General features: G+C 35.1%; 1 protein-coding gene across 1 annotated transcript; it reads left to right on the top strand.

Moving 5' to 3' along the window:
• Window positions 1-6,737: 6,737 nt before the first annotated feature.
• Window positions 6,738-23,784, top strand: LOC145690964 (uncharacterized). Its single transcript, XM_081766433.1, has 2 exons — window positions 6,738-7,236; window positions 20,474-23,784. The coding sequence occupies exons 1-2, from the start codon at window positions 6,872-6,874 to the stop codon at window positions 21,597-21,599; spliced, it is 1,491 nt and encodes a 496-aa protein (XP_081622559.1). The 5' UTR covers window positions 6,738-6,871; the 3' UTR covers window positions 21,600-23,784.
• The last annotated feature ends 231 nt before the right edge of the window (window positions 23,785-24,015 follow it).

Below are 24,015 nucleotides of genomic sequence, written 5' to 3'. Positions count from 1 at the left end.
TCAACTCTTATCTCGTACGCAGGCCTAATTATTTTCTACTCATTATTTACCATGAAACCAAATGCTACATCCACTGGGCCAACTTTGCGAGATACTAATTTGAAACCCAGATTTTGTATTGCATCCGAGTAAGCACTGAGAATGGTGATGCGTGACACAGCTCAGTGGGCGCTAAGAGATGGTGGGAATGTGTATAAAACTAACGTTAACCCAACGAACATGCCTTTCTTGCACTTACTATGATGTGTTACTTGTTCCTGTAGGCTAAGACAATAATTTGTATTTCTGCCTTATAATTGCACTTAGTTTTCCACACCAATAAAATGTTACATAATTCTTTCTTTTATCTACTAACAGTTCCCATAAATTGAGTACTTCCCGAATACTCTGTAGCTTCACCATGGATAATGCCTATATATGCACATGTTTCGTAATAAAAGTTATTTCCTAGCACGCAATTTTTTTTACGTAACGTATAATTTTGTAGGTTAACACACAGTAAGTTATTACATAAGTCAAGTGAATAAGAAAATAGTTTTTGTAATGAGTTATGCTTATAATGCATATTTTAGCAGTGTCAACCCGTTAACCGACACCATTGGGTTAACTTGTACAAGTTGTTATAATATGCGGCTACGGCAGGTTAAAGCTTGTGGAAAAGCGCAGCAACTGTGTAGGCTATTTGAAAGGCGTTAAGCAGCGTGTGAATTCAGATACAGAATCTTTTACAGCATATTTAACAAAAAATGCAATAAGAAGATAACTTTTGATTACTTTTATCCACCAAATTTGTTAGTATTACTCGATTGTTATTCACGGCACGAGGGTTGACGCAGACGTAAATTAATTCCTTATACTCAGCATTCTTTTGTGAAAATAACTCGTCTTTCATAACTTCTGTAAGATTCCTTAACCTGTAGAAAAATATCATGGAAAAAAATGAGTGGAGCAGAATACCGTATCCTCAGTTTTTGCCATGGTAAGTTCATCCTCAGTCTCAATCTATATGATTGCTTACATATTGTACATCCATCACTTATTTAGTGTGTCAGTAGTAGAATTAACATAGTCTTTTGTGATTTTTTTACTTTCTTTTATTTAAACTGTTTTTTTTTTTAAATTTATTTCTATCCCAGCTCGGAGGCCTCGGCTTGTGGTGGACAAGAACATGTCCGTGGGTGTTCTCAGAGTCTCTCATCTCCTCCCACATTATCATTTCACCATTAAAAAAATATATCTATGTCTTACTTCGTACGAGGGAGATATGAGAAAATAATTAAAATTCCAGATAATTATGATTAAGAGTAATTGTGTTTTTTTCTCTTCTAAAATATAATGGCTCAGAAGTGAGTGCAAAGATAATGCTTTCTGCATGGGCGTCTCTGACGGGAGGGACACGTCCCACAATATTTTGAAGTACAAAGTATTCAATATTTTATTCTAATATTGTTTACTAACAATAGGATAACATATAAATAACAATTTTTTTATTTGGAATATAATATTCAGGCTGTGAAGCGATTATGACAAAGTTCTTGATATACCTCAGGGGATCCGTGAAGGTAAGCAAAAGGGTAAAAATGGAATCGAAGATAAACAGGTTGGACTAGGAAATACCACTTAAATCAATTTATTTGATGTCCCCCCAAATTTTACATGCCCGAGACACCAGTGACTTCCTGTATCAATTTACTTCTAATCAGGGTTGGCTGGTTTAAACCAAAAAAAAAAAAAAAAAAAAACGAAAAATGCTTTAAATCGTGTGAACTTCATGGTGACGTTTCCACATATCAAACCATTCGCATTATGTTTATCTACTTTTCACTTTTTAATCAGGGGGCCCCATGTTCAATTCTCGGTCGAGCCACAACCCATCTTTCAAGTGTAAACCAAGTAGCGATTCGAGGTGTGCCTCTAAGCGAAAGTCTTCTCCGTGATAACTGTGGTATTTCATAAGGATGTTAAGCCTTAACATACGAAATGAAACCAAATTATATATTTCTACTTGAATGAATGCCTGTTGTTTTGTAAAGAAGTCAAGGTTGCTTAAATATACTGATAGAAATTGGCAAAATTTATCGATTGCCTATGTAGCTTCCAATATTAGCTTGGATTTGACTTAATTTTTATTTTATTGAATGATATCTACATACCAAGTACATACCCAGTTTTAGCGTAGTGATTATGATACGTTGACCTTAAAATTTTACATACATATACATTTAAAGTAATCAGGATTTACCCAATGGCTAAGGCGGGAATTTCCGATTTGTATACAATTTTGTGTAATGTTTTTACTTGTGTAACTGTTTATCTTTTTGTCCTTCTGAAATGACTCTTGACAATATTTTAACAAGGAGGCCTATGTAAAGATCAGTACAACGTATATTTATCAGGATTCCTTCGTGAGTGAATCGGCAATCGCATTTGTGACCAATTAGTCCCGGTTTCGTGTCTAAATGGACAATTTCTTTTGGATGTAAGCCGAGAAATTGTTTGGATTCTGCTTTAAGTTTATGTGACCCCTTCCAGCATAACCTTGTTGTTGCATAATAACAGCAAGACGAAACAAACTAATTTCTTTCCATATCTAATATAAATACATGGAGTAAATTATTTAAACCAAAAAACCTGGCTTAAACCAAAAAACCTGTTTTTTGTTGTTTTTTTTTTCAATAAAAACCATGGTTTTTGCCAACCCTGCTTCTAATTCACAGGGACAGCGGACTTTGATATACAATGGCTGGCAGAAATTGCTGTTATTGCACGAATGTTTTCTCATACACAAACGTCCATAGATTTACAATAATTCATCGAATTAAAACAAGAAATTGTACTTCAGTTTCCTTGCCTGAAACGCTCGTGTAACGTATATAATAAAAGGGGGGGGGGATTCTGCAAACTTACTTGCCTATGGTGCATGTCCAAATAATTGCGCAGAGATTCATTATGTGTGTGGAAATTAATTTGCCGTAAAAACATTTTCCATGTAGAAAACACACACCAACCTATGCTTGGTGACCACTAAAACATAGAAATGCATGTATTCCGTGCCAGGGCAGGCTGAAATTTATGGGCACACGCGCACATGCGTTCGTAGCGAGCAGGTAAGAAGCGATGGTAAACTATTTAGTGCTTAAATTTTTACTCTCTAGTGTGTGGGATCTCTGATTCTATTCCAGCTCGCGCCAAGAGAATTTTCTGGAGACTCGAGGTTCTACCGTTTCCTCCCACTTCTTCATTAACCAATTCGTTCATTTCTCATCATCACTGTCTCTCGTAGCCTCAGTAATAAACGTAGGATCTTAAATTAGCTATTTCATTTCATATTTCACTAACGTTCTGCTATAAATGTATTCTATCCTTCCTGTAATATTTTACTACTTTTTTGCCACCCCGAAGTAATACAGGCACTGAAATTCTATGCAGGCTCTCTCAGCTGATATATTAATTATTCTGTTAGGTTTGTTACTTTAACTTGGTTTCTACCTACAGACTGGAAATGATACAAGATCTATAATTTGACCCAAATATTCCCTGTATTAAATCGCTTCGCTCGTGTAACGTATATAATAAAAGGGGGTGGTTATGTATGTGTTCGAATATAGCCTGAAATTATTTTGATTCTAAATAGAATTCTCATAAATAGGTTATTACTCCAGTTACATTAAGAAATTAACCTGTGGTAGAACCGGGGTTCTATAGTTAAAATTCTGCTATTCAGCTAGAAAATCGAATCGGACTAAGTTGATGACGTCATACTCGTGTTGTTATGTAGCGCCGTAGCCTGTCTTTCTCGCCAGCCTCGGCTGCTCCTATAGTGACGTCATGTCACCAGCCAATCAGCGTCCCGTTTCTGATATAACCCAACCTTATTCATTCTAATAATCTTGTTTGCAGTGTGACCACTGTTAGTACTTTCGTACTAGATGTAGCACTTTTCCTATATTTTAGTGTTCTAGTACGTTCACCAACAAATCTAGTACTTTTCTCCTATTCTTTTCTCTTAAATACATTTGGGAGAGAAAAACAAATATCATGGATATTTGGCAATGTACAACTTCACTGTTTCTGGTAACATTTTCTGCATATCTTTTTCAACAGTGGTATTTACGAGAGCTGAAGCGTTGTCCAGTCGCCTCCTTAACTAATAAATGAAATGAAATTTTTGAGTTTTACGTGTCACGGTCATGCCGGTTAGGCTAAAGGAGACGGTGTTTATGAGAAATGAATGAAATGGTGGAATCAAGAAAGTGGCTAGAAACGGGAGAACCCCGAGAAAACACACGTACACGGTTTTTGTCCACCACAAAATTCACTCAACTAATAAATTACCACACAGTAAACAGTATTACATATTTGCTTATCCGTTTAAACAGTAGACTATTAATGAATTAAAATTCGATTTTCTCAGTAAGACCATTTTATGATTTTTTTTCTCTCGACATCCCCTATATTTGTCATACCTGCGTTACTATAGTGGTTTTACAGTGAGTTCTAGTACGACAATTAAGCAGGATTTCCACCAGGATTGTTAGTTTGGGGGATGTAAAGACAAAACTTGGAGTGTGTACGTGGTTTGCACGCTTTGTATCAAATTTTGACTAAAAACTAAGTTGGGGTTCTTGCAAGAATGTGGGGGGGGGATTCTTCTACCCACAAGAAGCGTAAAATGTAATAAATAGGGTGAAACGGGAGCAGATAAAATTTTAGCACTTTTCCCTCAGATCTAGTACTTTTTTCTGCATAGGTTAGTGCGAAATATTTTTACTGGGTGGTCACTCTGCTTGTTTGTTATGCTTACTAGAAACAAACAAGCGTCGTGGCTAAGGAAATAAGCAAGTTGTCAGATGACGGGAAATTTCCCGCTAAATTGGAAATTCTTAGCATTGGCGGGAATTCGGGAAATTCTGGTTGAAAATAGGAAATTCTGTCAACTTTTCTTCCTTTTCAAGCGTTTTTGTAGGTAAACAGAACCAGAACAGGAAGAGAGGTTTATAAATTGAAGCAAATGGAACTGATAGTTAATCACGCCAATACCCGTTTTCTGCGGAAGAAAGAAGGGAGGGAGGGTTTATGGCCCTTTGCTTATTATTTTGTTATGGCCGTTCATTCACGGAATTTTAGGGTGAAGTGAGGCTAAGGAGGGAAGAATATAATGCTTGGAAGTACCTAGCACACTCTACCACACACACACAAATGTATATTTATTTCTATAGGCTACCAAATAAACCACAGATAGGAAATAGAAGGATGGTAGTATAATAGATTTCTCGTCGCACAGGAAAAGATGTACTTCTGATTGATTGTTCAGAGTTGTTTGATTTTTATTTGAAGTTAATTATATAATGATTAATTAATTAAAATTAATTAATTAACTAATGACATTTTTCTTGCCGGGAAATTTTGCAAGCAATCGGGAAATTTGAGGGCTTTGAGCGGGAAATCTGTTGTTCTGAATCTGACAACATCAGTGATGCCAATTGAAGGGAAATTTCCCTTGGCGCAGGGAAATTTTGAGTAAATTTTGAAGAAAAGGGAAATTGCTTGCAACCTCTCAATATTGCAGGGAAATTTGAATCTCTCTTCAATCATTTATAGATTGAATGTATTTACGTATCTGATTAATCTCATTAAAATTCAGTATAAATTCAACATCCTATAATAATCCGTTGCAAATATTTCACATAAATTCTTACAAGTTATCTTCCTTTGCATTCGTTAATATTTATCAACATTACACATCAATCAACATATTCAGTGAAATTCGAAACATTACAACCATGCTTGTTTAAAATCTTTTATCAAAATTAATCTTCCCATTGTTGAATTAAATGCAATGCAATAAGATGAAATATTTCTCAATTAAATTATCACTCCAACTATTATAACAGTTTGGTTTTCCCAATCAGATGTTTTTCCCAACCAGAAAATTGATTGTGAAGAGGATTAATCGATGTAAGAGAAGAAAATCTGCGTGTCGTGAATGTAAATATGTATATGTGGGCGAATACTGGGTCATTAGTGTATGTGTGTTTGTGTAAGTTTACAAATTTTCTGGTGACTGTACGCACTGAATTATAAATTCTTAAATTTTCCGCATCTCTAAACTTTGTATTGCGCTTACGAACATTCCTCGTGTACAGGCAAAGACAGTAGGAGCTAGAGTTTTCTTTGTAACTCTTCGTATTCGTTTCAGTAAATATGGGAGTGCTTTTCTTATGTAAGTACATACCAAATATATACTTAATATTTTCTTTGTACCTAAGGTTACATTAATATTAAAATCTATCATGATATCTAGGATAAAAATTAAATTTACATATTTATTTTATATTTTTTTATGATTTATTTGGGTTGTCCGTCCTGACCGAGGTATTTATAGGGTTTTTCCTCAGTCACACCAGGCAAATGCAGAGATTGCACCTTTAACATAGGTCCTGGCCTACACCTTTCCATATCCTTTCCCCTCCTCTATAGCGACGCCTTAGATACCTAAACAATAAATCAAGTTCAAATTCTGCGTAAGCTCAAAGGAAAGCTTTCAGGTATCTGCTTGTGTGTGGTTATAAGATAGGTGTGAGGGGGTGAAAGCGAAAACGATTAAAAATACGTTTACTAAATACAGTACTTGAACGGTTTGGATGAAGGGAAATTTTGTCCGGGAAAGGGAAATTCTGAAGCTTGTGAAGGGAAAACGGCTCTGAAGGAATTGGCATCACTGGAGAACACTGTAAGCAACTGCAGAAGAAGATTGGAAATATGAAGTTGCTTTGTGAACGTTCTTATAAATCATTTCATTAACACTGGCAACATAAAATATAAGGGGAGTGTAAGAACAGTGTTGAATCTTATTATATTTCAATTCACAATGGCTGATGAGGCGTCTGTTAAGTTGGAATTCATGTGCAAAGAAGAAATAGCTTATGACTTACCTCAGGAGGATCCATTCCAAGGGGAAGAGTGGACATTGGAACTGATGACAGACAACAAAGAGTTAATATTATCTACAACGGAAGGAGAGGAAACAATGGACAAGGATACAGCTATGTGTTCTTTGGATGTGAAACTAAACGTTGACAGGGTGAAATCAGAATTACCAGTAGAAGAAGATCCTGAATTTGAAAGGAATATAGAAACGCCTAGAAAAATAGAGGTTCAGGAGACTTGCGCGTCGTATTCTAAAGACTCCCAACAATTAACAACAAAAAGTTTAAATTCAGTTCGGCCAGAAAGGTAATGTTAAATTTTACATGTACTAATTGGCTCAGATTGATAATACAGTTACATGCGTTCGGAAACTTTGTTGGTTAAAAGCAATGCTTCACGAGAAATTTTTTGGTATGGGAGATATCTCGAACGTAACTTGGTAACCTACAATTTGGAAATAGCATGACACACAAAGACTAGCTGTATACCAAATAAAAATAATAATAAGATCGATACCACTCATACAAATCTTATGTAGTTCATATCTTGATAAAATAATTTGTTTATTATTGATTACAAATTTCTCACTAATTGTTGCACATATATAAAATATGGGTGCTCGACGATATTGTTTTATTTATATAGAGACTTATGTAAAATAACAAATCGTGAGAATGGTAATTTTCTTAAAATTTTCCAAATTTAAACGTGGATTGTATTATATTGAAAAAAAAACTATGGACGTTTGTGTTTTTACTTAGGATTTAGCTCAAATGGGTCTAGCCTCATTTTTCCGGAGGGCTTCGAAAGACATAAGCGAAATACAAGATAAAGAATATTTTAACCAACAGTGGATTTTCATTAATTATAGAGGTCCATACATCAATCCATTTCATAGCTGCACTCATTTCTTTCAAAGAAATCGACTTTTTACATTCCCAGGAATCATTTCTGAAGTATGGACCTCCATTTCTCAATATAGGGTCACTTAGGGGCTTAGTGAACGTACATGATTTATGAATTATTGTAAAAACAACGCTAACCAGCATGTGCTGGATGGCCGGTAAAAAGAAGTTTGCTATACAGATTAGGGATAACGCAAAATTCTGTATTTAGGATAACTTATATGTCTTACGTGTTGAATGTGTTCTTGTACGTTCCTAAGTATTTTATAGGTAACATCCTGAAATGCTTTCTTTGCTTGTATATTTGTGTTCCAGAGTAACACAATATATTACGGACGTAACTTCTTAATTATATGGATTCCTTCATTCCCAAACATTTTTCTAGTTCCGTGTTATGATTTGCCACATTGAATTTCGATACTTCATTTCGCTTACAGTGGTTACTCGCTACCGTAACAAGGGGATTCTTTGCACATGGAGCATTACTTTCCACAAGATATGAAAAGAGTTTCACAATCCTCTGTCGGTAAAACCATTAACTGTAAACACGAAGTTTCAACTACCCTGTACGATAGAGCATGTAACTGTATTTTGGCGTTTATGCTGGGGGTCAGCATCAGTTCTAATTACCGGGAGGGTTTGTTGTCGTACTGGTATGGAAAGCAGTGACTGTAAAGACCGCCAAATTTTAAAATAATTTCTGTCAATGTTAAGTCAGTTTCGTAGAATACTAGTGTGCATAATGGGACTGTGATGTAATTGTTCAAATTGAAATGTGAAACGTTTCGTAGGTGGGGTTATTTGCACAATATACAAAAAAGTATGTTGAATATACGTTCCTGTGCAATGTTTCTCCTTCAGTATCTAAACATTTTACTTTCTACAGAAAACTACATGCATTTTATTAATATTGATATTAAAATGATGGTACCGGTATCAGTACTTACTTTGAATTATCGATATTTGTAAACAAAATTATGTATTTTCTGGTATCGATTCAGGAACCACATTCTAAAAGTTTAGCATATGTTCTACAAAAGTGCCAACCCACGAACAGAAAAATTGATCCTCGTGAACTGATTTGGTTTGCTTATTCCTTTTGTCCAAGGTTATCATTCGAACCGTAATCAGTAGAAGATTTACGGGGTTTGAAACTTTCACGCTGAAGCCCACCCAAAATAGCATGATTTTTTTTAAAGGAAAGTACTTAATTATACTCGAACAGTGACTTTAATCGGTTCAGTCACTTCCTTGAACTGTTTCTTCCTGAGTCACTTGTTGGAACTGTTCGTGCCTTTTGTGTGAGGTCCTTTTGAAAAATTGGCGGTAGTTCATATTTTTATCACTAGGTGTTTACAGTCATATGGTAGTTTGTTACTGTGACGTTACATGTTCTATCTGATTGAATGTGTGGAATGGAGTGAGCGGGTAATTGAATTTTCGTTTCATGGCGAAGATCGAGGTAGCAAGTGCGATTGAGAAACCGTAAAATGAATTTAATACAAAGAATTGGAACTTGTCGTTTTTAAATAAGTTTGTATTAGATTCGGATTTTATATCATACCGCTTTGCAGCACAGTATGGTTTAATTGAGTTAGAGAAAACCTGTCATGGTTGTGGTCGAAGGCTGAAGATATTTCCGACGCATGGTAAAAGTGGGCGTTCATTGGTTAGTCTTGTTTGTAATAATAGCAAGTGTACTCGCTTTAATAAATCGACGTATGTGCGGAAAGGAACATTTTTCAGTAATGTGAACTTGAGTATTGCGCATGTGTTTTCGCTGTCTTATTGTTTCGTGAATCATCAATTATGAGTTTATTACTCATGAGTGTTCTGGTATGGCGAAACGGTGAGTGCTTTCCATTTTTAATTGATATTATTTTTATTCTTGATTTGCTTTGGATTTGGGTATTTGGCAAAGTATTTGTTTTGCTGTTGGTGGTTCATTATCTTGGTGAGATGCAATTTATTTTTCCTTGTCATGCTGCACTGATTTATAATTAGTGATGAGTATTTTTTTTTTTTTTAAATTTTTCCTTACGTTAGCTTTATAGTACTGGTTTGACTAAATATTGTTTTTGGGATGCTTTTTTGGTACTTGATTGCGGGTTTGGGGGAGCGGTAGCCCCCATTTAGATACCAATATTGATAATCACCGCTTCACCTGGATTGATTAGGTATAGTATTTAGTAAAATTTTGGCCCTTGTACTTATAGCATAATTCTTAACATTCTACATTACTTTGACTCGGAGCGTAACTGTAATCGATTCGTCTGATCCGGTTCCGGGAGCAGTTTAGGAATGATTCGTAAACTGCTCCGGTAACCGGATCAGATGAATTGGATGCAGTTACTATTTGACTGAAAATAAAGAATTGCCTAAAAATATGTTGTTAGTGATTCCTACATGTATAAGCTGCAAGCCCACTTCCAAAGTCTAGTGATTTTTTTTTAAAGAAACAGTCTTTTAGAATCACGGCCCTGTCAAACTACTTTTATGGATACGCCATTGTTCATAGTTTATTTTCTAAAAGAAATTCATTCCGGCGTGTAGGTAAATAGGAAATTTACCTAAATTTAAAACACACGAGGCTCCAGTGATAATAATTTCCTATCTAAGCGTTATTTTGGACCGGTGCAAAGTAGCCGCGAGTAGAGGCTGAAACGTCTTCTCGCAGTTTTACGTTTTTTATGATTTTAAAACGTTACACATTTCAATTTCAACGTTACGCTACTGCCTCAAAGTCCCATGGTAGTATTCTATGAAACTAATTTAACTTAGACGCAAATTCGTATAGATGATATCTTTCAAATTTTATAAGCCTTTACCGTGTCTGCTTTCAATACCTCTACAAGAAAAGACTCTCCCGGTAATTGGAACTGCAGTTAACCGCCTACATTATAGTCAAAATACAGTTATATGTTCTATTTTACGGTGGCAGTTGAAACTTCCTCTTTACTGCTCGTGGTATTCTCGACAAGAAACTATGAAACTCTCGAAATTTTGTGCAAAGTAACACCGTCTTATGGTACTTCAAAGTAGTTTTATGCAATACATCATAGTCTAGAATAGACAGTAGGTTATTTGGTTAACCTTAACTGGGGAAGAGGAAGTGCTAACAAGATGTTATTAATTTACTCTTTCTCTCTCTCTGTCATCACGTTAGGAGTATAAAGCTCGATTCGTATACTAATTTATAACAGTAAGTTAATGTACACTTGTAACTAACATTATGGAGAAGGGTACTATAGATGTGTAAGACCCCAAAATATTTGGAAGAGTAGAGATGAGAAAATGATCAAATAGGGCCGCTATCAGTATGGAATCCATACTCTTCTGGCGCAGAAGGTATTGTTCATTGGTATTTATTTTGCTTTATTTTTATAATAATAGTTATTATTATAATTATGATAAGGAATTGCAAATGTACCTGGAATAGACATGAAAGGCGCAAGAATGTGTTTTTTTTATTCATTCTCATCACTTTCTTATTTCAAAATTCTTTGTATATCCAATTTTTCCTTAAGTTATGATATTTCGCCTGGCATCTGGTAAAATACACGTTTGTACAGTATTATAATAAGAATTTTCACCTAATACCGAGCAAAAATTGGTATTGTGTATCATTTCTTTAATATAGCATACAAAAGATATAACCGAAAAATATATATTAATTATCACAATCTAATGAGTAATCGAGGACAATACATAATGATTCCAATGATGTATAAAAATATTTATAACGATTTTTAAAACATCACCACTCGAAATCGAAAATGGCATCAATAATGACTACAGTTTGGAAACACGTAACAAATAAATAAAAATAAGTAAGAAATTGTTTGTGATTCATATCTAGGCCCATTCGTTCTGTAAGATCCTTGAAAATTTTAAGTCATTTCACTTGTCTTTTAAATTGTGTGATTTCAAATTATAGACCGTATGGTGGAAAGCTGATCGAACGCCATTGATACATCCTAATTCAAAGCATATTACAAATAAAACGATTGGGCATATTTCTATAGTTCTTACCTAGGATATTCTTATCTTTTCCTAGATTGTAGAAAATAACTAATTATTTCACTCATCAGATAGCGATAACGTGATCTGAAGTGAAACTCTTTCACCTCAGTTCTTCAGAGGGCGTAAATGAAAGGTTAAATTTATAGTAGGTAAAGAATAGGAGAAATGGATAATTTTAGTTTCTGTTGTCTACGGACATACTTGTATCTTTTATATTGTATCATATAGCAACAAATGCCTTTCCCTCAGTTATTACGGATAAGACAACTTCAAATTATATCTTTTGAGTTGAAAAGCGGAAAAACTGTTGTTACCTACCACAAGTTTGATAATATTTCAAGAACAAGGATTGGAAATATTTTCCTAACTTGTTTCGTATTTGTACCTTTTACTTGCAACTATTCTCAAACAGCTTTACAGAACGAACCATTTATTTCTTTTCATTTTTAGTAGTTAAGTTTAACAAATTAAAAGTTTGTGCTTTCTACAATTTAGAAATTTGTAAACATATCCCTAGCTGGAAACTACAAAGAAAGTTTCAATTCGTTCTATTTCAAGGGCTTTCCAATTCAAATTTTTGTTTGCGCTGCTCTGAGCGTATCGTAGAAGTATATATTTGGCATCTTGCTATTCCTTGTAGAAGAGGTAACTAACCCGCGAGTATTTTCTTTTAATGAAGAAGGAAGTATTAATGTCTGTACTGGCAAACAATGAAAGAAATTTTGATCGTAGCATTAAACTTGTTTCAAACTTGGTGATCAGAACGGCTACTACTCTGCGGATGGTATAATTTGAGATCATTTCATTTCTTTTAGGCGAGTGAAATGAATTGAAATCTTATTTGAAAATATAAAGAAATGTAAGAATATCTCAAGTACAAACCGTAAAAAAGTTTCCCGACCATTCTATTTGAAACACGTTTCGAACTTTAACAGCTATTGCCAGTTATTTTGCTTCTAACTGCAGAGATTGTAATTTGAGATCACGTCCTTCTTATTAGGTGAGCGAAATGCATTTTGTTACTCTGCTTTTAGATTTTAGACAGAAGTAAGAATGGCCATAGATACAAGTCCCGCAGGATTTTCTATTTTTTATTTAAGAAAAGCTTTGGAATAGAAGATTAAGAATAAATTTATCAATACAAAATAAATATGCAAAGTATCTTTTTTTTTTTTTTTTTACAAAAAAGAATCTTAATATCTTTAAAAAATTGTGCCCGACGTCGGTTTCTTCTTCTTGGGTTTCCTTTAAAGGGGTATGGTCATTATAACTACAAATCGATTTCTAAGTAACGTTAGTTTCAATTTTTCCTATGGGGCAGTAGCATTTTGTCAGACAATTTTCTCGTTGTACCTTCGAAAACGGTATTTTATAAAGGATTTTCGTTCTTCTGTATAGAACTCTTGTAGGCTGACATCATCATTATTATTCAAAAATTATTTCAGAGCGATGTTAAGTCAAATTTCATTGTGGGTTAATGAGATGTACTCATAAAATGCCAATGAAGCGTTACTTATTTGTTTATAAATTAGCCCTGTACTGTCCAGATTAAGAATATTATCGTAAATACGATATTATTAAGTACATCCCGCCTTTCGAACAAAATTTCTTAGTAGCAAAGAAAACTACACCGTCTAAGCTGGATTTCATTCTTGAATGCAGGTTTCCATTAGGAAAGTATAGCAGCAGAGTTTTCGGAAATAAACATTCAAGAGAGAAAAGACGAACAATCTGCATACTATACCTCAGAACAAAAAATCTGACATCCATCTAATCTGGTGTTAGTTACAGAAGTAGCTGAATCGATTGAAATTAAATTTTACATTTCTGCAATTAGACAGACATGTTTCTCATTTAGAAACCTTTTTATCTTTTCTTATGTTAGTGTCACTAGAGTGAAGATCCTACGAGCAAGAGAACAGATTTAAATTTGAAGCTAAAAGTTGTAAGTGGATTATGCTTAGGAGGTGTCTTTACGCTATACAAATGAGCAAGTGATCTACGACTTACGAGATGAAAATGGGGAATTTCCGCAGACTTCATAATACATAAATTTACCATATGATATAAAATAAATGTGATTGTACAGAACTTAACCACGCATTGCCTGATGCACTCAAGTGATCACAATTTTGCTAGCATAGAAAGAATTGAAGAAAAACTACGTTTTCAATGGGATATTGTGAAATTAAGCTGTAAACTTCAAATCAACTTATAGACTTCTTTAGATGTTTTAACAAGTGCTACGTCAAAAACAGCAAAAAGGCTTATAGTATACGACCTAAAAAAAATATTTACTGCTATATGCAATATGTAATTTAAGTTTCTCCATGTTATTTTGCTCCCTATACTGTATATTAATTTCTATTTGTGTTTTTGAAGTGTTTAACTATTTTTTTTTTACTTAAGTATACTAAACGCAATGTTAACTTGAGAGCCGCATCACAAGCGCATTAATACATGTCGGCGCGCGAACCTTTTCACAGGGAAGCCTTTGTATGTGTGTGTGTGTGTTTTGGTTTGGCTCTCAATCGCCAGGGTTTCAACTGGCGCTGTTCTGAGTTTCAGCTGATATGCGCGGAGCGATGATTTCTCGTCCTTTTCCTTCCGCTTACGAAAAATATGTTTCTTCGTCTATTTGTTTTAATAATTCATGAAGACACGACAATAGTAATAAATGTATTGGGAATTCGCACGTCATGTATTTGCAATCCTCACAATTAAAACCCGAGAGCATGAAAACTATTTTGCTTATTCATTTCAATTGATTAAGTTAAGAAAGGATAAGAAATGAAGTTATTCTCATATATCTACCTGGAAAAGGTCAATCATAAACAAAACATACGAGCAGCCACCCTCCCACACAATAAATTAAAAATACGATTTTTTTTTTCTAAAAGCACAGCAACTCTACATTGGCACTGAGTAAACCACAGCGAACCGGCAACAATCATATTAACAATTTCTTCAATAGTTTTGTCTGCATATTTTTCTCTTAGTCGAGCGTACAAATTGTTGGCAATTTACTTTGCTTGACTTTAAAGAGGTTTCCCTTCCTCGTGTTTGCGATAATACTGAGAAGATGATAATTCGGATTCATTCATATTTTCAACTTCGCGCTTAACACTCTTCATGGTTTCAGTTTCAGTACACCCACGTACCCACTCTAACGCACGCGCGAAGACGATATTTGGCAGCGCAGTGTTACTCTCTGCACAAGAATTGCAGAAGTTATATGTGAGTTCCGTTATTTCTTTTGTTTCATTTATCAGCAGGCAATGAAGTTTCTTACGGGGTAGTTACTCTATTTAATTTATATATCATATAAAAATATTAAGCCATTTCCTATCCATTGTGGAGGGTTTCTAACATTGACCAATCAAGTAATTTTACTGGTCCTCTGCTTTTGTTATAAGATTTTTCAAGTTTATAATCTTGCAACACTTGCAAGAGACTCGCATCTTAGCTGCCGGCTTTTCACTCCTTTCTTTCCTTCTCTCTTTCCGATTCTGAGTCGTGACGTCATTTTCATAACCCTTTACTAATAAATGTAGTATCATTTATTTTAAGTATTGTTTCTGTATTGACATTTTTATATACTTGAACTCAATTAGCTCTTTGAATTGATCTTCTAAGTAATGTTTTACTTGTGTGACGGGAGGAACTATGTAATGTGCGCGGAGTCGCCTGAATTGAAGGTGCGTATCTCGGCTATCAGGATAAGGTCGCGGCAAGTATAGTATATTCCTTTTTTATGTGGTTCAATATTTTTCTTTTGTAATTGTTAATATTTTCTACATATTGGTGCTTTTTTTTAAAAAAAAAAAGAATGTATGCACGTGATTAAGTGCTCGGAAAAGGCTGCAGAGCCTTAACTTTGCCAAGTAAAAGAAGTCATAAATAAATAAATAAATATTAAATTATATATTTCAAACCGTTCAGCTCCCTGTATTTTATAATGTGATGCATAACATATTTCTTCATTTTTTCGGTATTCAGTGTGTAGCATTTATCTTCGCACGCCCTTTTCACTTTTAACGTAAAAAAAAACAATAATGACTCGAGTGTGTGACTATGCTAATAACACTCGAAGGGTATTGTTTCCAAAAATCCTGTAATAGCAGGATTCCAAACCTAGTATATATATATATTTCGATTTCTGCGAATAGCATTAAAACAGGTTATGTTAAATTCTATGTTGAGAGCACAAACATAAAAGCACTAGTAATAATCTAAAAGTAACGAAGGTGCTAATGGTTGTCCATATTAACTTAACGTGAAATTCTGGAATCATTATATCATGCATTTCAAATAAGTACATAAAGATTACAAGAAATTGAAAACTATGCTTCTCAAAAGTATATATTTTATTAGAATGTATCAGATGTAACTACGTAGCTACATATCAATATACGCAAATTTTACTATCTCAAGGTATCAGACTATATAAAAACGCAACTATAAATTGGTATACTTAATGAAACCACGTATCTTGTGTAAAATTTTAGATGCTGTTATATCGTCACTTTGTTTCTTTGTAATCATAGTGACAGATTCTTTTAGCTGCAATTGCAAAAATCTCTTCTGATTTTTAAATTTTCTGACACAAAAAGTAATGATATATAAAAAATGTTAGTGACAACGGGCCTCTACTTTCACTTATAATAATGAAATGTTTATTCCACATAGCACAATATAAGTTTTTTTGTATGTACCTGAGTTAACTCTGATATCGTATGTATCGTGATGGACATAAGTCTTTGACCAGGTAATGGCGAATGCTTTGAAACAAATGCAGACTATGAGAATTAAATCTGTCCTATATGTTATTTCGTGTGCAGAAAATACATACTTCTGGTTCATGATCGCAGTGGGTCATGGTGGTGGTGGGTCGCAGTAGGTCGCGTGCTGTTGACCGACGATCGACTGACCCACCGACTCAATGACTAACTCCAATTGTGGCACTTTTCAGAATATCCGTACAGATTTTGGAAAAGTTCCAAACGATATATAATGGTTACATTGAAGGCTAAGGTATTGCTAGTCTGTTGTTTCATTTTTGAATGCAATTACGATTCGCCATGACTTTTTCTACATACTGTTTTTGTGAAAAAACTTTAAAGAGCAATAGAAAATACAACTGTTTTTGATTTGGATTGGTTTGTTTTAACAGCATGGAAATGAAATCGCTTAATGTCCAACGATTATGTCTGTTAGGTTAAGGAAGACTATGACTGAAGCAAGTGAATTATGATGTACGAATTAGTGGAATGAGGAATTGGAAGTGTCCCGAGAAATCTCGCGAGCACTATGTTGCCCGTCTCAACCTTACTTGCCCTGGGAACGAATCAGGCACCCCACCAATCAGATTCTTAGTAGGAAGCGTCACACTTTCGATTCCCGATGGGAAAGCCTTTGAAATATAAAAAGCCCTCGATGTATCTGCGTTCGTGTCCCTGTCGTTCAAGGTTATTGAAATTACCTGTAAAACTAGAATAACCGAATATAATAGAGATAAGTTACAGAGATATTTCCGTCTTTTAAAAATTTAATCTTGAATTCTCTGGACAGCACTATTTTATCATGACCAAAATCAGTGATTCATGGTTAATAAAACATTGGAATCGTAAGCGTTTGGAATTTCGTATATAGACGAGTGAGTCTTGACTCTTACTTAAAAGAGCGGGTAGTGGCTTAAGCATTCGCTTCGTGTGTTAGGGGCCGCGGTTCGATCCTCCGAGGATATTCAGAAAAAAATTATAATTTAGAATTTTCATATTTCTGATGTATAATAAAATGAAGAAATGTCAATTTATCTCGTTCTTACAAGTTAGAGTTGAAACGACTTCCTTCAAAAAGTAATTACATGACTTCATAGTCTACAATCTCGATTTCTGCTGTCTGAAAATTTCACTTGTTTCGCAAACAATTCATTAATACAAACGGGTCATTCTTCAGGCCTAGTAAGTGTCATAAATTTGCCTGAAACGTTATTGTGTAATTGTTACTTAGTGTTCTTCCACTGTTACTAGAAATAATAATAGTGTTTTCGTTCGGCATTTACAACAAGTTCCATACATTCGTTGAAGAAAAATTGATTAATAATAACTATTCTTTTTTGTATATTTTGAGAATATATCAATTTAACGCATACATAGTCCAATGTCTTTTATTCAAATTAAAGGTGTTACTTCGAAAGGGTATTGTGATGAAGACAAATCCTACTTAGCTTCTTTTAAGGCATCCGAATTTTCCATTTTCACATTAGGGGCGCGGTAGTTCAGTGGTAGCGCGTTCACTTCCGGTGCTTAGGCTCCCTGGTTCTATCCCAGCTCGCGCCGTATGGACTTTGTGATGGACAAGCACCGTGTTCGTCGGTTTTCTCGGGGTTCTCCCGTTTCCTCCCACTTTCTTCATTCCACCCTTTCACTCATCTCTCATCATCTCCATCTCCTTTAGCCTAACCGACATAATCGTGGGACGTAAAACTTAAAAATTTCATTTCATTTTATTTTTCGGTTTTCACATTATCCAGTAACAGGCCCCTTTTTCCTATCTTTTCTTTGCATAGTATCTCATAACTCAATTCATTTTTATATAAAGTCCAAAGAATTTATTTTCAATTTCGTAACTTCAGTATGTTTATTTGCATTGCAGTAGGACGTAATATTGAGGTCTCAAATATTCAGTAATAATAATAATAATAATAATAATAACAAATTTCGTATGAGGACACATTGTATTAAAGCCTGTTGAATCGCCCGTAGCGTAAGCCAGAAGTTACAAAATAGTCGGGATTGGAGAGAAGTGTCAGGACCAACAGGACATACCCTCTCCATATATTGCTACAACGAGCTAAATGTTATAACGGAAAGTTTCCCTACAACTAGCTAAATGTTATAACGGAAAGTTTCTTTACAACTAGTTAAATGTTATAATGGAATGCTTCAAGGCAAATTTCGCGTAGAAAGTAGGGTTTCTGAACTCTCAAGAGCCGTAAAAAATTTGTTTTCAAGTAATGGTTATGCCGGCAAAGCTACTGAAGACGTCGATGATGAGAATGAAAGAAATGTTGGAATAAAGAAAGTGGGAGAAGGCAGAACACGGAGAAAACCTGTGAACACGTTTGTTCAGCACAATGCCCACTAGGCGGTAGCTGGGTGGAACAGGCTGTACCATTAAATTTACAACACTTCAGTAATAATAATAATAATGCAATTAAAAGTTTTAAAGTTGCCGTAAAATTTGGCAAAACCTACTTAAACGTAGGGGTATCGGGGAAGGGGTTCCGTACCTTCATGAGACACCTCTACAGCTACTCAAATTAAACGGAAGCTTTCCGCTAATATTTCGTGTAGAAAATATTCTACTGTACGTTTTCAGGAAAATAACTGTAATAAAAAGAACTGAATACAATTGAACACTAAAGCTTGTAATAAACTAACTTGTGGAGTTTGCAGATGTACTTATAAAAGATTTGCTACAAAAATATATACACAGACCATAATTCAGTGAGCTCTGAAATACAAAGTAACAAAATAATGTATAAGATTCAGTCTACAGAGCAATTGTTGCTTAAAGAGTGGCATACACTATTTCGAGAATCGAGATAAGACGAGAAATGTGTACGACACTTTTCGTCTCGTCTCGATTCTCATTTCCAAAGCATGACGATAGTGTGAGTTAAAATGTTATGTCTCATCCCGATTTTTTTTTTTTTTTTGGTTTGTTTTAGAATCGAGATGATGAAATCGTCTTTTCATAGGCAACATTAAACAAAACCGAAATATTTTTCTCCCTAATATCACGTTTCTGCTTGTAATGGTATGACCTGAGCAATAATATGTTTTTAATTTTTACGCTTCGAGATAATTGTTTGTAGTATTAGTCCTGAAAATTGGATAGTTCGAGTGTTGAAAAAACGAGTATTCAAATATTTGAATGTAATAAAGCGTGTGTTATCGCCGATCAATCGCCATCAAGATTCCTAAAGTAATACAAAAAAAAATGCTCGACGTGCACTCGATCGAAGAACTTCCAAATTACTGGTCAAGCGCCAAGGCCACTGAACCACGATCACTATGCTGTAAATGATTCGGCTTTAGTCTGGTTACGTTAACTTTCTCTGCCTCACCTTGGAAAGTTGTATGTTATTTTTTTTCTTCGTTTCAAAAAGCCTTTCTTGTTCCTCTTATGATGATGTAAGTGAATGATATTCGGTACACTTTATATTAATAAGTTGAGTAGTTGTTCTTAAACTTTTGGTTCGCAAGTTTGTTCTTTCTCCACCGGAAACTACAGATAAGACATTTAATTCTCATACTGTGCATTTGTTTCAAAGCAGCCGCCATTACCTGGTCAAAGACTTATGACCACCACGATATAAATGATTGTTCAATTTGATATAGTGAAACAAACTACAGCCTCCTATTTTGAGAATAGAGAGATATGGAGACATCTCTCTGGTACTCCACTTCATATTTCTACAATATTTCATGTAATGAAACAAATTAAGCTTAATTTTATCATGAAATATATCGCGTATGATTACATTTTTTTGTTGCTACTTAATCATTATCTCTATTCACATTCTTTATTTGTTGAATTTGTTACAGGCGCGATAACGTATTAGCTTTCCACAGTGAAGAAGATGCGTTTATTACATTAAAGAATGCCATTTCTCATTCTTATGAGGAATCTCATACTTCCCTGCAGTTTGGCAAAGGATTTCATCGATCACGTTTTTCAATACATATCCTGACACAGGAAAGTGAAAAGCGTCATACGTACCAAAAGAGTGATAAATGTTTTAGGCAAAATTACACTTTGTCTAGCGGTAAGGTAGTTCATACAGGTGAGAAATCCCACATCTGCGAAGTATGTGGAATGGAATTTAGTGGATGGTCATGTTTGGCTAGACACATGTCAGTCCACACAGGAGAAAAATGTTACACATGCCAAGAGTGTTGTAAGGAATTTAAATATCGGTCAAGTTTGGCTGCGCACATGTTAATTCACACAGGAGGAAAACAACACACATGCCAAGAGTGTGGTAGGGGATTTAATCGACCTTCACGTTTGGCTACACACATGTTAATCCACACAGGAGAAAAAGCTCACATATGCCAACAGTGTGGTAAGGCGTTTCATCTACGTTCAACTTTAGCTATACACATGTTAATTCACACAGGAGAAAAAGCTCACATGTGCCAAGACTGTGGTAAGGTATTTAGTCAACGTTCAACTTTAGCTACACACACGTTAATTCATACAGGAGTTAAAGATCACACATGCCAAGAGTGTGGTAAAGCATTTAATGGACGTCCAAGTTTGGTTAAACACATGTTAATCCACACAGGAGAAAAGCCTTACACATGCCAGGAGTGTGGTAAGGCATTTAGTCAGCGTTCAAGTTTGCCTAGACACATGATGATCCACACAGGAGTAAAATCTCACATGTGCCAAGAGTGTGGTAAGGCATTTAGTCAACGTTCAACTTTAGCTACACACATGTTAATTCACACAGAAGTTAAAGATCACACATGCCAAGAGTGTGGTAAAGCACTTAATGGACGTCCAAGTTTGGTTAAACACATGTTAATCCACACAGAAGCAAAGCACCACACTTGCCAAGAGTGTGGTAAGGCATTTAAACAACGTTCAAGTTTGGCTAGACACATGTTAATCCACACACGAGAAAAATCTCACACGTGCAAAGATCCTGGAATAGAATTTATTTAGCGTTCATACGCCCTGAGCCACACAGGACAAAAACTTCACACGTGATAGATGTGGGAAAGGATATTGTCTACAATCAAACCTAGCAAGGAATTTCAATACCCAAGTGAAAAATTAAAGAGATGCAGAAACGTAGCATGGCATTTACTCATGGTTGACATATAACAAATTAAATATTAATCCACAAAGGACGAAAATCTCTCACGCGCGGAGAGTGTAGAAAGATTACTGGCAGTTCACGTGCAAATCGCACGTCAAAGCACACAGTTCAATAATCAAACACCAAGTGAAAAGTGTTCCATAGGATATAGTTTGGGATCAGCTTTGGCAAGACACACGCAGTCACAATTTGTTAAGTCAGTGTTTGGAAGAAATGTTAAGTGCACGTTAAATACCCTGCTAAAAAGGCCTAATTGGTAATTAAATGTTAAAGGTAGCAGACCACATTAAACCTTTGAAATGTCCTACCTGCCCTTTGTAATGGAATGTGAGTTTTGGAAGACAAGTTGTCATGTCTGTATTTTGGGGGCATATGTTACGGGAAATTGGTTCCGCATCTGCTCTACGAACGGCGCTCCTGCTTTGCCGCCACACGGATTGCTGCATAGTGAAAAGATGACTGATGCCCAGGAAGGTTCGAGTGACGATTTCACAAGCGAATGTTTATCTAAAGATAAGAACTCCAAATATACCCCTCTGAGACTTCTTATATGTAAGGGAGCTAGGGACACCGATAATGAGGGTGCACCCTCCTCGTCAGCTACAAGTGAAGATCCATCGTAGAAACATGTTCCATGTCTATTCCAACACTAAAACTTTCTGGACCATCTGCGTTTTGGCTGCATCTTGCTAGCCGATACATGGTTGCACAGTTTCGTTTTCACCGCATATATTTATATTTCCTGTTTCCAGGAAATTCTTTTATTCTCATTGACAGAAACTTTGTACAAACTGAAGATAAGAAGCGGTGAAAAAATCAAGTCCGTCCCTTCCAAATCAGTTAAACTAATCAGACAAACCTTAGGTTAAAATTGTATTAAGGTAGTATGTGTCTAAAAGTAACTCACTAATAATCCTATGGATTGCACTCCAGTTGTTGACGTCTTTGATTTCAAAGCGACATTAACGGCACTCTTATCCAAAGTGTTAATGACTCTTATCGGAATTCGTCCTGTATGTTCGGAAAGAGGGAGTGTACCAAAGTTCGCCACACAGTATATTCTATTCTTTCTCGCTCACAGTCGTTTCTGAAGCTCGGGATGATGATGTAAAGTGAATGTGCATGTGGGTTGTTAAAAATAAAGTTCATGCTTATGTTTCGTATTTATCACCTTTTCTTTATTGTGTACTCGGAAGTTGTTGAGTATACTCACCAACTTTTCACTCGTTTTATAAGAAAAGTTGTTAAATCTGGTTTTAAGTTTTATTCAAAAACGTTCTGTTTTCGTTATAAGTATCTGGTACTGTAAGACAATGTCACACCTGTCGAAGCGCACCAGCAAACAAAATTTTAGATCACTGTATTAATATGTCGGTATTTCAACACATTTCTATAAAACTTAAAGCGCGATCCTGTAAAATCTAGCAATAATGAGTTAGCAACTTCTGATTCTAGTACGACATTTTATTCGCGTTCAAGCTTGGCAAGACAAATTTTAATATACGCAAGGGGAAAACTTCACACATACGACGAGTGTGGAAAAGTATTTGGTCTATGTTCACGTTCGACAGGACATTTCAATACACAGATGAAACTCTCACACATATGACAACACACAGGTGAAAAAAGATTTATATAGAGCTCACGTTTTACAATGTACGTGTGAAAACACACAGGAAATATTATTTAATACTAAGGAACAAACTAAAGCGTTTTAATTGCGCAGAAAGGACTTAATTAAAGTTTATATTTCGCAACAGATGTATTAATACAGATGAGGAGGAACTATTTGTGTCAAGACTATGAAGAATGGTATATTCGAAGATCAATTTTGGGGAAACATGCTATCACATACACGTAAAAGATGCCTGTGCATAATTGTGAAAAGCGTTTACATGAAGTCCATATTTTGTTAGTGGAAAGACATTGTAAGATATGTAAAACTAGTTACTGAAAAATCATGTTTGTTCATAAATAGTTATATTCAAGGTACACACGTGATAAAATAAACGAATGCTAAACATCTTAGTTGTCAAAAGTGCGATATAATTCGTTCAATATCTCGTATCAATCTCATGTACTGCCAATTCACGTTTCCGCTCGCGACGATGACAATTCGGCCGTGATCGATTATTCACATTTTTCAGCATTGTGCATGATGCAAAGTGTATGTTTGGAGCATTTAGGTTTAGTAAATTAAGACAAATCATTGTTGACCAAAAGTATGCGTTTAAATTAGATTACCACACTGCTAAATAT

This window comes from Thermobia domestica, chromosome 7 (assembly GCF_964235325.1).
Source record: "Thermobia domestica chromosome 7, izTheDome1.hap1.1, whole genome shotgun sequence".
Lineage (NCBI taxonomy): Eukaryota > Metazoa > Arthropoda > Insecta > Zygentoma > Lepismatidae > Thermobia > Thermobia domestica.
Note: the sequence above shows the minus strand (reverse complement) of the source record. Positions and strands in the feature narration are given on the sequence as shown.

Excerpts from the sequence above, each read along its gene's own strand:
- LOC145690964 (XM_081766433.1), top strand. The coding sequence starts at position 6,872 with ATGGCTGATGAGGCGTCTGTTAAGTTGGAATTCATGTGCAAAGAAGAA. Across the intron at positions 7,237-20,473 it reads AATTCAGTTCGGCCAGAAAG|GCGCGATAACGTATTAGCTT; the intron begins GTAATGTTAAAT and ends AATTTGTTACAG.